This window comes from Alligator mississippiensis, chromosome 6, assembly GCF_030867095.1.
Source record: "Alligator mississippiensis isolate rAllMis1 chromosome 6, rAllMis1, whole genome shotgun sequence".
Taxonomy (NCBI): Eukaryota; Metazoa; Chordata; order Crocodylia; family Alligatoridae; genus Alligator; species Alligator mississippiensis.
In genome coordinates this window covers 93,086,812-93,100,303 of record NC_081829.1, presented here as the reverse complement: position 1 = coordinate 93,100,303, position 13,492 = coordinate 93,086,812, and the positions used below count along the sequence as shown (strand labels likewise).

Here is a 13,492-nt window from a genome sequence, read left to right as displayed (position 1 = left end):
TCAAATGAAAAACAAGTTGTCTTCTCTGCCTACCAGGCAACACCCATTTTCCAAGGAAGAAGAAAGATTTCAAAAAGGGAACTCTTCTCGCATACTCTTCACAATATAGTTATTCTGTAGCGGCAGATACTATGGTAATCAGTGGTTTGGGAGTGTCTATAGACAGCTGGCATTGGGAATACATGCAGAACAACTGCTCTCTGAATGTGTATTTTCCGAAGCATAGCACGAACTGCAGAAGCCAATGCTATACCCATGTCATGTGAGGACTATTTCTTAGGATTTTTCCATCAAGCTCGTTCTTACCGTGGCTGGTTGAATTCAGTCTAATTCTTGGATGCTAGGAACCATGTGAACTTGCAGTAAAGGATAGCCTCTGCAAGATGCCCGGTATTGAGTGGGGTCATAGATTGTTATCTGTGTAACCCGTCTGCCGGGGCACTGGTCGGCAGCAAGAAGGGCCGAGTTCAAATTTTGGGGTACCTCATAAATTATACCCGTGGCTCGAGCCCCCACCCAGAAAATCTGGGAATGCTGAAGTTGCTGGGGCATCCCGTGTAAGCACCCCCCCCCCCCCTTTCTTGCAAGTAGTACAAACACAAAACCCCAACCTTATTACAGAGAAGAAAACATAAAATATAATTTTAAAACACTGTCAACTACAAAGCCAAGTCTGTAGTCTATGGCACCCTCTTGGGGAGGCTTTACCCACGCCCAGGCAGTCTGGGACTTGGGGCTCCCCAAAAGTAGCTCCAGGGGTCTGTACCCCTGTACCTGCCCTTCAGCAATGGGCTGGAGAGGGGAGCCCACACTGGAGAGTCCTGAGCTGCTCCTTGGGTGCACTGCATCATGGGGAGCTGCATGAGAGCGGGGGTCCTCCTGCATTGCAAGGTGCCCCTTGCTGCTCCTGGAGAAGTGGTAGAGTGCCCATCTTTGCTCCCACGGAGAGGCTGAGTGTATACGTGGGGAGTGACTGCGGCTCCAGCCAGCACGCATGCACCCCAAAACTTCTGGGCTGGATTATATGGCCCGCTGAAACAAAACTGCAGGACAAGCTCCAAAAGAAACCAGGTTGATTAATGGCTGCAACTGGCCCAACTGCACAGCTTGACTGGAGCAAAGGACCATCAAAAGAAACGAAGGGGAAAAGCCTGCCCTCACTCGAGGCCTGGGCTGCAGGTAGTTTGGGTCCACAGCTCCACTGGGAGCAAAAGAAGTTGGAAACCTCAACCCTAGTCCAAAGCTGGCAGGATCAGAAACTCTCTACCCTGTTTAAAACTGCCAGGCCTCATTCCTGGCCAGCCACCCCAAGGAACCAGTACTCTCTTCCCCAGTATTAATCCCTTAAAACCACAGAAATGAAGGGAAGAAAAGGAGGAGAAAGGAGTTCGCAGACACCAGGAGAATTGTCCTTCTGTCTCTCTCTTCTGAGTTTCCCTTTTTGCTATCTGCAAATTCCTTCTCCCTTGGAGACTTCACCCTTCAGTTGCCCCTAGCAGCTTCTCCCCTTGCCCAGCCCAGCCCCCTGTATATCCCCCTGCATGACATCCCCCTGGCCTTGTCCAATGCCACGGTCCAATCTTCCTCCCAACCCACCTGCCTGGAGGATCTTCTGCTTCCTTTGGCCAACAAGTCCAGAGGGTTTTACATACTTTGTCCAGATACAGGTCCCAGCTTTCCATGGGCTGAGCACTTGGCCAGAACAACCGGGGCCATCTTGCCCACATGAAAACACAATTAACAACAACCAAAAGCGCACACATTACCCTACACAACCCCAAGTGTGTGGGTGTTACGTCTGTTCACCCAACCACCTTCTGGAACTGGCAACATTTAATCTTGTAACACTCCTCCCACGCCGCACTCCCCTGCCCCGTGTACCGTACAACACGTAGCCTTGAAGGCACACCACGACTTGGAGGTTCTTGAGTACACAGGGCCTGCACACGTGTGTCCAAACTAGTGCTATTTAGCGATTTCCCCGCCTGAAACTGAATTTCTGGCCCATTCCAGGTCCAGTTCTTGCAAGCACAGACAAAGCCATCGAGGTGATTGTTTCAGCAAAGGCTTAAGGCATGTGCCAGGCTTGTTTGGTAGAGTGCTGCCCTGGAGTTCCTGTTTTGTGGATAGAGGACTTGCATCTTAATTGTTGTTTAATTTAGCACGTTTCCACTGGCATTCACGTCGTTTAGTTTGTTTTTCTTTTTCATTTTGTTCATTGCTGCTTCTAGCTTGATAGTTGTAACCAACCCTTGCTGTATACCAATATCTTACATCTTTAAAAAGAAAGAAAGAGAAAACCCCCTAACATTTGTAGAAGATAATTGAGGCTTAGAATCAGACTACTGTACTTTCGTAGACAAGCAGAGGTGCATGCTTTTCTCTTTAGACTGTCTCTGTCCTGCGCGTTGTAGTATGGGTATGTGAGCCTGAAGAACACATCAATGAGATTCAACATACTATACCCACAGGATGGTATGGCTAAGATGCATGTAATAATAGCAGCTTACAAACCACTGATCTATCAGATTGAATAGCAGATGGGTAGTATTGATATCTGGTTTGGGCAGCGAGTTAGGCTTTGTTCTTGTAAAGAGAAATACTGAAACAGAAAATTTAAGGGGTCCCCTTTTTGGGGTCTTCGATGTTATTGGTAGGGAAGAAGAGGAAGAGACACTTAAACTGAACATGGCAGGGAAATCCAGATCCAAAGGCCATCTTATTTAGTACTTGCTTTGGCTACATGTCCCAAGGTGCACTGCTCTGGTATTCCCACAAGTAACTGTTTGGGATGAAAGGACAGAACAGACCTTTTGCTGTGCTTGTGTGTTCAAGCGGGCATCATTTGTCAGCCCAGCTGTATTTTAGCATCCCACAAGGTAGAAATAGCCCAGATTTCAAAGTCTTAATCCAAGATTGCAGTATCCTCAATGAATGCATGTGAGATTGTTTTTAGAATTAAGATTTTTTTTTTTAACTTTTTCACATTTTCTAGTGTAAAAAATTTCCTAAGGGTTGTTAATGATATTTTTGTATTTCTTCTTTTTTTACATGATAAGAGGGGAAGGATCCTTATTTGGGAAGCAAAATATGAGCATAAAGAGTGGTATTTCTAAATTTTGGAAATCAGTCCTTTAATGTAGTGGGAATTTTCAGCTTGGAAGGAACTAGGCCCTTAGGAAGAAGAATTAGGCAATTTTTTGATGAATTTTTTAGCTGATCTCCTGTGCAGCATGCCTGTAGCTTGGTGGCACTGACATGTAGCATTGTGTCTCAGCAGTAATTTTTTTTTTTTTGTTAAAGAATTGCTGATTTGCAAATGGAGAACCTAATTTTTTTCTGGGGATCCCCTTGGTGACTACACGTTGAGCAGAGGCTGAAAGCTGGGTCCTGAACTTCTTTGCGTCGATAGGGAGTTTGCTACTGACTTAAAAGGCAGCAGGAATAGGTTGCAAACCTTTCTTCCTGTACTAAAAGCATGTATCCCCTTGGTATCCTATTTCTTTTCCAGAGAGAGCAATTATTACCTGACTGAGCTCTTTGGCTTTGCTCATTGTCTTGCCTCTTTTTTTTTTTTTCCCCCCTAGCTTTCTTCCTCTCTCTTGTCGCAGTAAATGTTGCCGTTGCGCTAGCATGGACGTTTTTTGGTCCTTACTGTTCACGCTGATAGAAAGTTGGAGGGACCACCCCTCAATAATGTTCATAGCTAAATATCCCAGGTAGGCCTGAACCAAGTCTGAATCAGTGTTTGAACGTCCACAATGTTTAGCTGTGCTTGATTCTGTCCAAGAGAGAAGCTACTGACGCATTCAGATCTGAACGTTTGGAACGGGGCTGATTTGACTTGGATGGCAAGCAGAGGTCCGGAAGAGGCCTTTAGAAAGACCTCAAGACTAAATGAAAATGTGTTCAGGCAGTTAGAAACCCTGGTCCTCTATCTGGGCATTTATACGCGTATTTTGTCTGCTCCGATATGCCGGGAATCCAGTTTCTCGGAGCAGGCTCGATTGAATCGAGTTTGTGGAGCGCACAAACCGACATGCCCGGCGCTGCATCGCATGCATTTGTATAAACGGTGAAATGCACATCAGTGCTCAGAAAATGGTGACGGTGCGCTTTGAAACTAGCACACCGTTGATGTGTTTTAGTTGAAACGCTTACCGCCGCCATTTTCTCAGCGCTGACGTGCATTTTGCCATTTACACACACGCATGCGACGCAGCACCAGGTGCTTTTAAAAGTGCCTGGTGCTGCATCACATGCATGTGTGCATGCACCGCCTGTTCCCTAATTTCCACGTCATTTCTTGGGGATCAGTGGAAGCCGGACTCCCGGCATCTGAGCTGGCAAGTGCAATATAGCCACCTCTATGCTAAAAACATAGCCGTATTTTTTGCCACTTGTGCAGACCAAGAGTAGAAACAGTCACATGGATAGAGAGGAGTTGAGCACTGGAGTGCACACTATTTAGTGGGGAAAAAAGTGCCCTGTGCATTGTAACCTCCATGAAGGGAAAGGCACAGCTGGGTGCATGTGTGCTTTCCCTGAGCAGTGGTTTCTAATTTAACTTATTTGAGCCTTAAGTTTAAGTATTAGGGGAGTTAGAAGATAGTGACTGATAAAATAATGGATAATACGTCTCTCCCCTAAGAGCTGGTACCTTGGCACGGCCTGCCAGCACAAGGGATCCTGAGCACGGTGGCTTCCAAGTGCCAGTCGTTGTGGCCCAGTAGCGGGTAAAAACCTACATCCTGCAGGACTACAAAGACGATTTTTCATTCCTTTTTCACAAAAAACAAATCTGGGCCATTTGAGATGTTTGTCTTTCCCCTTGCGCTGACAATTTAACACGCTTTTAAAAAACTTTGGTTTCTCAAGTACGTTCACCTCCTATGTATTTTAATTTTTGCGCCGAGGCCTGGAGCTTAACAATTATTTCACTTAAGCTCTCAGAGACTTACCATAAAATATATTTAAAAAAACCCAAACATGCTAATGAGCCACATCAGGTCATATTATTAGACATGGGCAGGGAATAAAAACACTTATGCCAAGATGACATTACTTTAAACATGTAAAAAAGAAGGCAGCAGAGTGCATTTCAACAGGTTTTTGGGGGAGGCTTGGAGGTTTTTTTTGTCGGGGGGGGGGCTGCCCTGAAATAATATGCACAGATTAGTTTTGAGTTAATTTGTTGAAAAGTTCTGTGTTTGCCCAGGCAATTCATAATTTCCACATTTAGGCACAGGAGCAGAAGGGGCGGGTGGAGGGGAGAGCGAACGGGTGCACATGCCGCATGCTATGAAGGGTCTTAATTCTTAAGCACCAATGGTGGGAATTTTCCTCTCTTCTGGTTCTCCCCCTCGACCCCCAACCTAGGAATGTAAAACCAGTGTCAGAATGCTGGGAAAAATTATACTCGGATTTTTATAGTCTCCCTGCAAATCGGAGGAACTGCCTGACTCAAGTCTGTATTTAGGGCCGAAAGAATAGGATTTCCTGCTATTTAGTCACTCGAGGAAGGAAAGGATTTACCTCTCTGCTGTAATAGGACCTAATTTTCTTCTTTTTAATAAGAATAAACTGCAGCACTAGTAAACCTGCGAAAGCAATCACTCCCTCCTTCCCTCTTGCACCCCACCCCTCTCTGCTAATGTTTGCATGTAAGAGCCGTGATGTAACTCGTCTTCTGCCAAAAGAATCCTCCCTTCGACCGTCTCCAGCCTAATACCTAATGTATTGTGCGTGGATGGTGGGGGCCATGGCAATTACTTGGCGTCTGGTTCCATTGTGAAAGAGAGAGTTGTCAAGGGGCGGTTGCTGCTACGTAACTCCATAGGACTGCTCTCTCGCGCGCGCTCCCCCACCATCTGGATTCAGTTAGCTCTCTCGGCAGTCAGGCTGAGTCTCATTTCCTCCAACCAGTAATGTTATATAGGCAGTGATCCTGTTCTGCCCTAACATAATTGAAAATTATGTGTATTGTAGACTCGCAGCGCTGAAATGTAGACTCGTAAAAATCTGTGGCTCAGGTAGCCTGTGGAGATTGGATTTGGCACACAATGAAGCTTTTATGTAAAGTAAGAATTATAAGCCACCGCATTAATATTGCATTACAGGCATGACAATTCTTGGCCACGCAGTTCGCGAGCCAGGCTTGTCACCTTAAACAATGCTAATATTTCATACTTTAGCGACGGGGCCGGTGCGGTAGAGCCAGCAAATTACACTTTTTTTTTGCATTTTTGCAAGCATCCCAGCATTGCAACTGTCAGTCGGTTAGCTTGACACGGTGGCTTGCTTCAGGCTCCGGGACGTTTCTGTTTATCCTCCGGACAGAGCATCTTGCCCTTGGTGGGGCTGGAATGTGCAGCTGGAGACTTGCCACTTGGTAGAGCTGACGGACGTTGCTTTATTGACCATCGCGCACCACCGCCGTCTGCAGAGCCCGTTTATTTTTCTCTACGATACGCATGTGTAACTCCCACTGGCGGTAATGGAAGCTGCACGTGCGCGCGTGTGTGCACGCATGTCAAAACAGACCTTTTGGTTTGGACTTCTCTTTCTGAACGGCACTTGAATTCACTTCCCACTGTGCTCGGGAAGAGAGGCGGCTTTTGGCTCTCCCTCTGGGCTCGGCAGCGTGAGATTTATTGGCGTTTCTCTTTGTTAGGGGTGGGGACTAGGAAGGTTTCACTGAGATCAACCATAAAATGTAAGGGTTGAATTGAAACCTGGAAGAGCAAAGCAAATGTCGGTTCTTTCTTGGTTCCTTCCATCTTTTACCCTATTCACCTGGGCAGTTACTCTGAAATTACTGACTCTTTAGAGAGAGAGGCTGGTAACAGAAAAAAAACCCTGTACCTTTCTTTCAGAGTTTCCTTTTCAGAGAATTTAGGTAAAAAGGTGCTGACTTGACAGCCCTGTGACCCGCAGCCTTCTCTTTCTCCATGTAATATTTACTGCCTGGGCAGTAAATCAGAGGTGAGCTTGCCCGCACTGCTGCGTCTGTGTATCCTGATCTGTCCTCGGGGACCAGTGCATTGCAGCAAGAGGATTGTCCAGACCTGGGCCTTCACCGGCCATGACCTAGCTCCAACACACTGAGTTTCTTTGTGGGTTTGTCATACTCAAAGGAGTGTCTTAAGTCACTGACAACTTCTCTTATGGCTGTCTGGTGGGCTAGGAAAATGAGTTTTGTCGCCCCACTCTCGTGGCTTCGTGCCCACTAACTGGTGCCCAAACCACTAGTACAGCTGACACTCGCTAGAAAACTTCTGAGTGTTTTAGTGGTGCAACCAACCACCTAAGTAGGTGTCTAGGTCAGATGTAAGGCATACTCTGTGGGCCATTTAAATTGCACTGGATCTATTTTGTAGATAAACAGCAAAATTGAGTCTTAAGTGGTGACCACTAGCTATCCACATTTTAAAATGCTATTGAGAATGTCGGGGAGCTAATAATCCTGAAGGTCTGTGGATCTGATTTATCACTATTTCATGAATGCAGTTCATGACCTTGCTATTATTGCTCCTCTTCAAGGAACAAATGCATGGACTGTTCGGTGCCTTGCGCTGATTTTCCCCATACAAAAGCACACGTGTATGGTGATAGTCACGGTGCATGTTAAGTTACCGATAGCTTTTTTCAGTCTGTTATCCACGTTTGTCACTTGTCTCCAAGAGCTGGGGCCCGATGTCAAACTTCAGATATTTGGAGGGTCACAATAAGATGGCGAGAGTTGGTGACACTGAAATGGTTTGGGTGGTTTGGTGTGGTTTTGGGGAATTCCAAACGTTTCTAGTCCCCGTTGCAGACATCCCAAATGCAAGGATTCACTCTCACAAAAGATTTCTTGGAACTTGAGAACTCTTACGGGCAAAAATCCAGAGTACGTGTTTCATGTTTGTTTATTTGCATTTCAATTGCTTGAAAGTCGGAGGCCCTCCAAGTGATTGGAAGTGGTCACTCCTCCCCAATGGTGTCTTTGGTCACCTTGATGCACGCAGCCTCGCATCAAAAAGACCTTCCATGTGAGTAAATGTTTTTGCATCCCTGAGTAAATGCAATAGTGCCATGCTTTAAATGCATAGGCTCAAAGCAAGTCAGGGAAATAAAGACAAATCGCCGAGGGCCTCTTTCGTGTGGGTTGCCGTGGAGGGTCGCATTTTGTTTGCTTTTTCTTTTGGGTGGGGGAATTGACTTCCTTTTGTTTCAACTTGAATTTACTTTCATCCATCAAGTGGGTAGAAAATACTTCTTTACAAAAAAAAAAAAAGATGACCAGACTTAACCTTCTTTCCAGGCGCTGCCTATAGCGAGTTGTATCAAAGAAGTAGAAGTAGACCTCTTAGGTCACCCAGGCCTAGTGTAGGAAAATCCCAGTACTGTATCTTCTGCAGCATTTTGCTGTTTACTTTTAAATATCATGAGCCTCGTGGCTCTCGCTGTTTCTTTTGAGACAACTCATCTGCAGTCAGATCCATCTGGCTTTAGTTCTCAAAGAACAGAAGGTGCGCTGCTTTCGCTGGTTTTGTTGGCGCTGCTTCTGTCTCCCAGGTACGTGTCTGTGGTTCAAGCGGCTTTAATCAGAAGGATTTGGGTAGGATTTGGCGTCCAGATCTGCTGCCGGTGAAGTCGATGGTAAAACTCTGCTTGAAGGGTCCGGAGGGGTACAAATTAGCACCTCTTACTCAGCAGATCTGCTCCCTGTGGGTTTTTTTTTTCCCCCAGGCCTTCTGTGCGTCAAACTTAGTGACAGTCTCGGCTATCCCTGTTAGCCGGGCATTGCCAAGACGGTGCTACCCGTCATCTGCTGGATTGGTCATTGCATTTCCGTTACCAGTCTGGGCAGCTAGGCATTGCCGTTAGTGAGGTTGCAGAGCTGTCGTGCAGGTATAGATGCGACTGCAGAAAGCTTGCATTTAGGCTGGCGAGAACATACGAGAAAAAGAGCCCAGGACTTTCAGAACTCAGGTTAAATTTGCCAAGCTAGCTTTTTATGAAGCATATTTGATCTGTAAGCCCCTGAAAGAAAATAAATGTGAGGACTCACAAAACGTAATTGCACAACTTTGCCTTCTGGGGTAAAAATGTGTCTTTAAGGTACGTACGCAAAAAAGTTGACTATAATATTGATGAAGGCTACCGAGTGACTGCTGACTAGATAGTGACTTAAACTGTTCTTTTCACTAGGAGAATGAAAGCCTCAAGTTCAGGAATGTGAATATTTTTGTTTCTTAAAGCTGACTGTTTGCTTCCTTCCCCTGCTCACACCCTCTGTTTTTATTTCAGCATGGTATTCCAGATCTGGTATATGAATGATGATGATAATAATAATAAATCATCCGGGATAACGTTGTCTTTGCAATCTGCTTTATTTTCTTATTCCCCAAATGTAATGCTGTGATATGAAAGTATTTAGTGTTCTGCACAGGTTGTGTTTCACATAACCATGTAAAGGTGCCTCCCGTCTCTCTCTCTTTTTTTTTTTACTATTATATTTTGTTATTTTGGTTTTTTGTTTGTCTTTTGGTTCAGTTCCTTGCATACGTTTTAGTTAAACCTTTTTGCCCATGTTACCGAAGATTTGTTATTTTAGCCTTTCTTTTCTGAACTCATTTTTCTTTTCCCATTTTTGTTTCTTCCCATCCAGTATCTCCAGATGAAATGGCCACTGCTTGATGTACAGGCAGGGAGCCTTCAGAGTAGACAAGCCCTCAAGGATGCTAGGTCTCCATCTCCAGCACACATTGTTGTAAGTAAACCTCAGAAGACATTCTACCTTTGTTGAAAAAAGTCATTTGAAAGCATTTGTTTGCCATCATTTTTAATTTAAGGTTTAAAAAAAAAAAATCCAGAATCAATCTCAGGATAAAGGAGGGGTGTAAGCTTTCTATTTCTGGGCTGCTTTTAAATATTTTCCATGGTACATAAATCTTTGCTTTTTTGGGGAAAAGCCAGTTGCCTTGAAATTATCTATCTGCAAAATGTAGTTCAGTTCTGCTGAAGTCCAGTAAGGCCGATATTGGAAATTTGTCCAGATGATGGAAACGAGCACAAAGTTTGGGAGAAATATTAAGGAATAGGCCAGCCATTCATCAAAACAGCATCACAGCCCATGCTCGGGCAAAGCTAACTTTAAAACCAGTGGGAGTTAGCTGACTTGTCACCTGAGTAATGACTTAGTGTTAAGCTAAATTTATTACAAAATAAACACAAACAACAAAAACCCCCTTTGGTTTGTGGTGCATTATTCACTTAGAATAAAAACGGGATGTCAGCAAGTGATATATTTACTATTTGCCTGGGGGGAAAATCCAACATCAAAACAGAAAATGCTAGTAATAATGGTTTCATTATTGAATTTGACTACCTGAGTCAAACTTCTTGGTAAAGCTGCTGTTGAAGTTAGTGTTTTACCCACACGGTGTGTGCATGTGTTTTCAAGTAACATCAACAGTTTAAAAAAAAGAAAGAAACTACAACTATGCTCTTCATCATGCAGCTGTGAAAGCCTAAATTCACTCGCATTCACCTATATCCAGTTTCTGCTCAATCTCTTGCTAATGAGCCCATCAGATCTGAATGTTTGAACTGGTAAATTAACCTCTTGAGAAGATGGCTCATGGCTTGTTAGAATATTTCTTTCAATGTATTTTATCATTGGATCTCATGTTTTTTACTAATTTTTTATTTTTATAATTAATGGATGACAAGGTAAAATTTATGCAAAAAAGAAACCGTTCATATATTTTTGATGCACGAGCTAACGCGGATATAGTTGACATATTATGCTGGATACTTTAAAAACATTATTTTGAGTTTTTTAAAATATTGAAAATAATGAACGCGTTTTCTTTTCAAAGAGAATATCAATTTTTCTTTGTGTCTCTCCAACCTGAAAAGTCTGGGTGTTATGAGCATCTTGGTTTTGATAAAAGCTCTTGGAATTAATAGCTTCAGATCTCAGAAGGCTGAGTATAGTGCACCCAGTATTGATATTTAGATGGTCAATGCCTGGGACTGATTGCTTGCTTTTAAAAGGATGTTTTATTTTCTACTTCCTATTTGTTGGTGTGCAGCTGCAATAGGAGCTCAGAGACTGGATAGGTTTTTCCCTTCTCTCAAATATAAGCAAGCAAAATTCTTAGCTTTCCTTCACCCTACCTCCACCCCCATCTTGCTTCATCACCTTATTTCAAAAGAAAAAAACCAAAGAGACCCTGCCTGTTGCATTGTCCCTTTTACCAAGCCTCTCGTTAATGAAACCGTTGCAGATGAAAACGTAACTGGGAGCAGGGTTTGATAACTCATCTGCCCTCTGCTGGCTGGCTGTCCTGTTTTGCTGCAGAGAGGTACGTCGTTGGCTGCATTCGTCTGAGCCGAGCAGAAGGCAGGGGACAGGTGCACCTTCGTTAAATTAGAGATGCATAAGCTTTCATAAGCAATAGCTTACTTCATCAGAGGTGGCAAAGTAAAATATAAGGCAGCGTTTCATTTAATAACAGACTTGTAGGTGAAGGGAGTGGAAAGAAGAGGTTTTAACTGAGTTTAGAGGATGCACGATAGCCCTTTCTAATCATTTGAAAGAATGATTGAATGCTAACTAAATTTGCCACTTGTTTTAAATGTAGTTCCAATTCAAAATTGAGACTCCAGGTAAAGATGGGAGAGGCTGTCCATTGACTTCCAGGTTTTGCAGAATTCTGCTATTTGGGAAAAGGCTATTGCCCTTTATGTAAATCAGATCCTTTCTCATTTCAGACAGAAGTACAGGGTTTTCCCCTCTGGGAGTACATGCTTGCAATTTACTGATCTCCCTCCTTCCTTCCCTGCAGTCCTTTGCCATGTCCCCCAATCAGTATGTGGATGAAATGCATGATTAGGTGACCGTCCAAAAAAAAAAAAATACCCGAAACCAGGTCCTCATGCATTTTGGAAACTACAAAAAACCCACTTTCAGGAAGCCTAATGTGGATCTGCTGCAGATTTTGACCATTTATGGGGCTCTTATGGGGCTCTTTAGGAGCTGTTTCACTCAGCTATTCAATAAAAAGTGTACTTGCCATAGCAACCACTTAAGCCATGAGGAACATATACTACCTCTGAGATGGAGGCCACCTTCCAAGAGAGCCACAGCTGGCATTTGTAATGTGATCTTTTGTGCTACTTACAATGTTCAGAGGCAAAGAGGCGGGAGGAAGCATGTTCAAAGTTTTTACAAGGTTTAATATTCATTTAAAAAAAAAAAAACTTGCATTGTCTGATCTAAAAATGCTATTTCTACACCTTCCTGCAATTACTTCCCCCTCGCACCAATTTCTAGCAACATCAATTCCATTTAATCTTTGCAAAAGTTTTTTTATTTCTTTTAATTTTAACATTGTTGTGAATAGAGACCCATTTGGGGTGGTGAGGAAGGCAGAAGGGAAGCTTAAGTGGCTACAGCCGCTAAGTACCTTGGCATGGGTGGGTGGTGCCTTCTGAGTCTGGAGGGGCACCAGATTGCCAACAGGACGGGGGGTGTCCCCCAACAGCCGATCGCTGATCCAGCGGCAAAATTGGAAGTGCACTTGCACCTATGCATCGCCAATGTGCCTGGGGAAGCCTCAAGTTTTTTGGGTGCCATCTTTTGTTGCTGCTGTTGGTATACAGCACATGCGGGCCTGTTGCTAGTTTCCATCTTAAAGAGCTGCCTTGCATTGTCTTTCAAAAACATGTTTGGTCTTTTTATAGACCATAAGGGATTTTTATCCGTGTGTGTATGTGTGTGTATATATACGTGTGTGTATATATGTGTGTGTGTGTGTGTGTGTATAGGGGGGTGAGTGCTGTTATCTAAAGCAAATGGCAACAAAAAGATCCATGCCCCTGTGTCTACCTGTATCTTGTCTGCATGTCAGGTTTTCCTCCTGAATTCACTTGTGCTGCTGTGAAGATCTGCAAGGAATAGTGAACACCTGCAAATCATTCCATGTCTTTTCTGTATCTGAAATCAGGATTTGAGGCTAATCCTTAGAGCTGGTTTACAAAGAGAGGAAAAAGGAGTGGTTGGTTGTTTTGTTTAAATACACTTTCTTCTGATTGTTTGGCCACAATTAACACAGTTCCCATTTGAGGGCTACTGTCTCTTTAGGCAAAATTTCCCCTTGGTTTCTGGGAGTTTTTCCTTAATGACTCATGACAGCAGTGTTTGGGCTGTACTGTTTTTCTTTTTAACCTAATTACCGTGGCTCTACTTATTTGTCTTCTGTACTTTTTTCAGGTTAGTCTAGGAACACAAAGTTAAGGCTACAAAAATTGAAGCAAAAAACCAGTGTGAAAAATTTGGCTGGATTGCCCCCAGCACTATGGGTGGGTTAATGCTGCTTTTCATGGTGATTTTCAGCGTCTCCAAAACCCGTAATGAGAAACAGAATATTTCACTTCATGTGGAAGGTGCAACATGAGGCTCCATTTTAAAACCAGTTCATCTATTTGCATCTCGGTG

At 43.8% G+C, this 13,492-nt stretch overlaps 1 protein-coding gene across 26 annotated transcripts in view; it reads left to right on the top strand.

Annotated features, from left to right (window-relative positions):
- The window catches only part of TCF7L2 (transcription factor 7 like 2), a 201,947-nt gene that overhangs the window by 68,776 nt on the left and 119,679 nt on the right, over nucleotides 1–13,492 (top strand). For all 26 annotated transcript variants that reach the window (XM_059730150.1, XM_059730155.1, XM_059730147.1 and 23 more), the window contains exon 4: nucleotides 9,656–9,757. In XM_059730150.1, coding sequence (XP_059586133.1) covers nucleotides 9,656–9,757 — 102 coding nt within the window. The remainder of the gene's footprint in view (nucleotides 1–9,655; nucleotides 9,758–13,492) is intronic.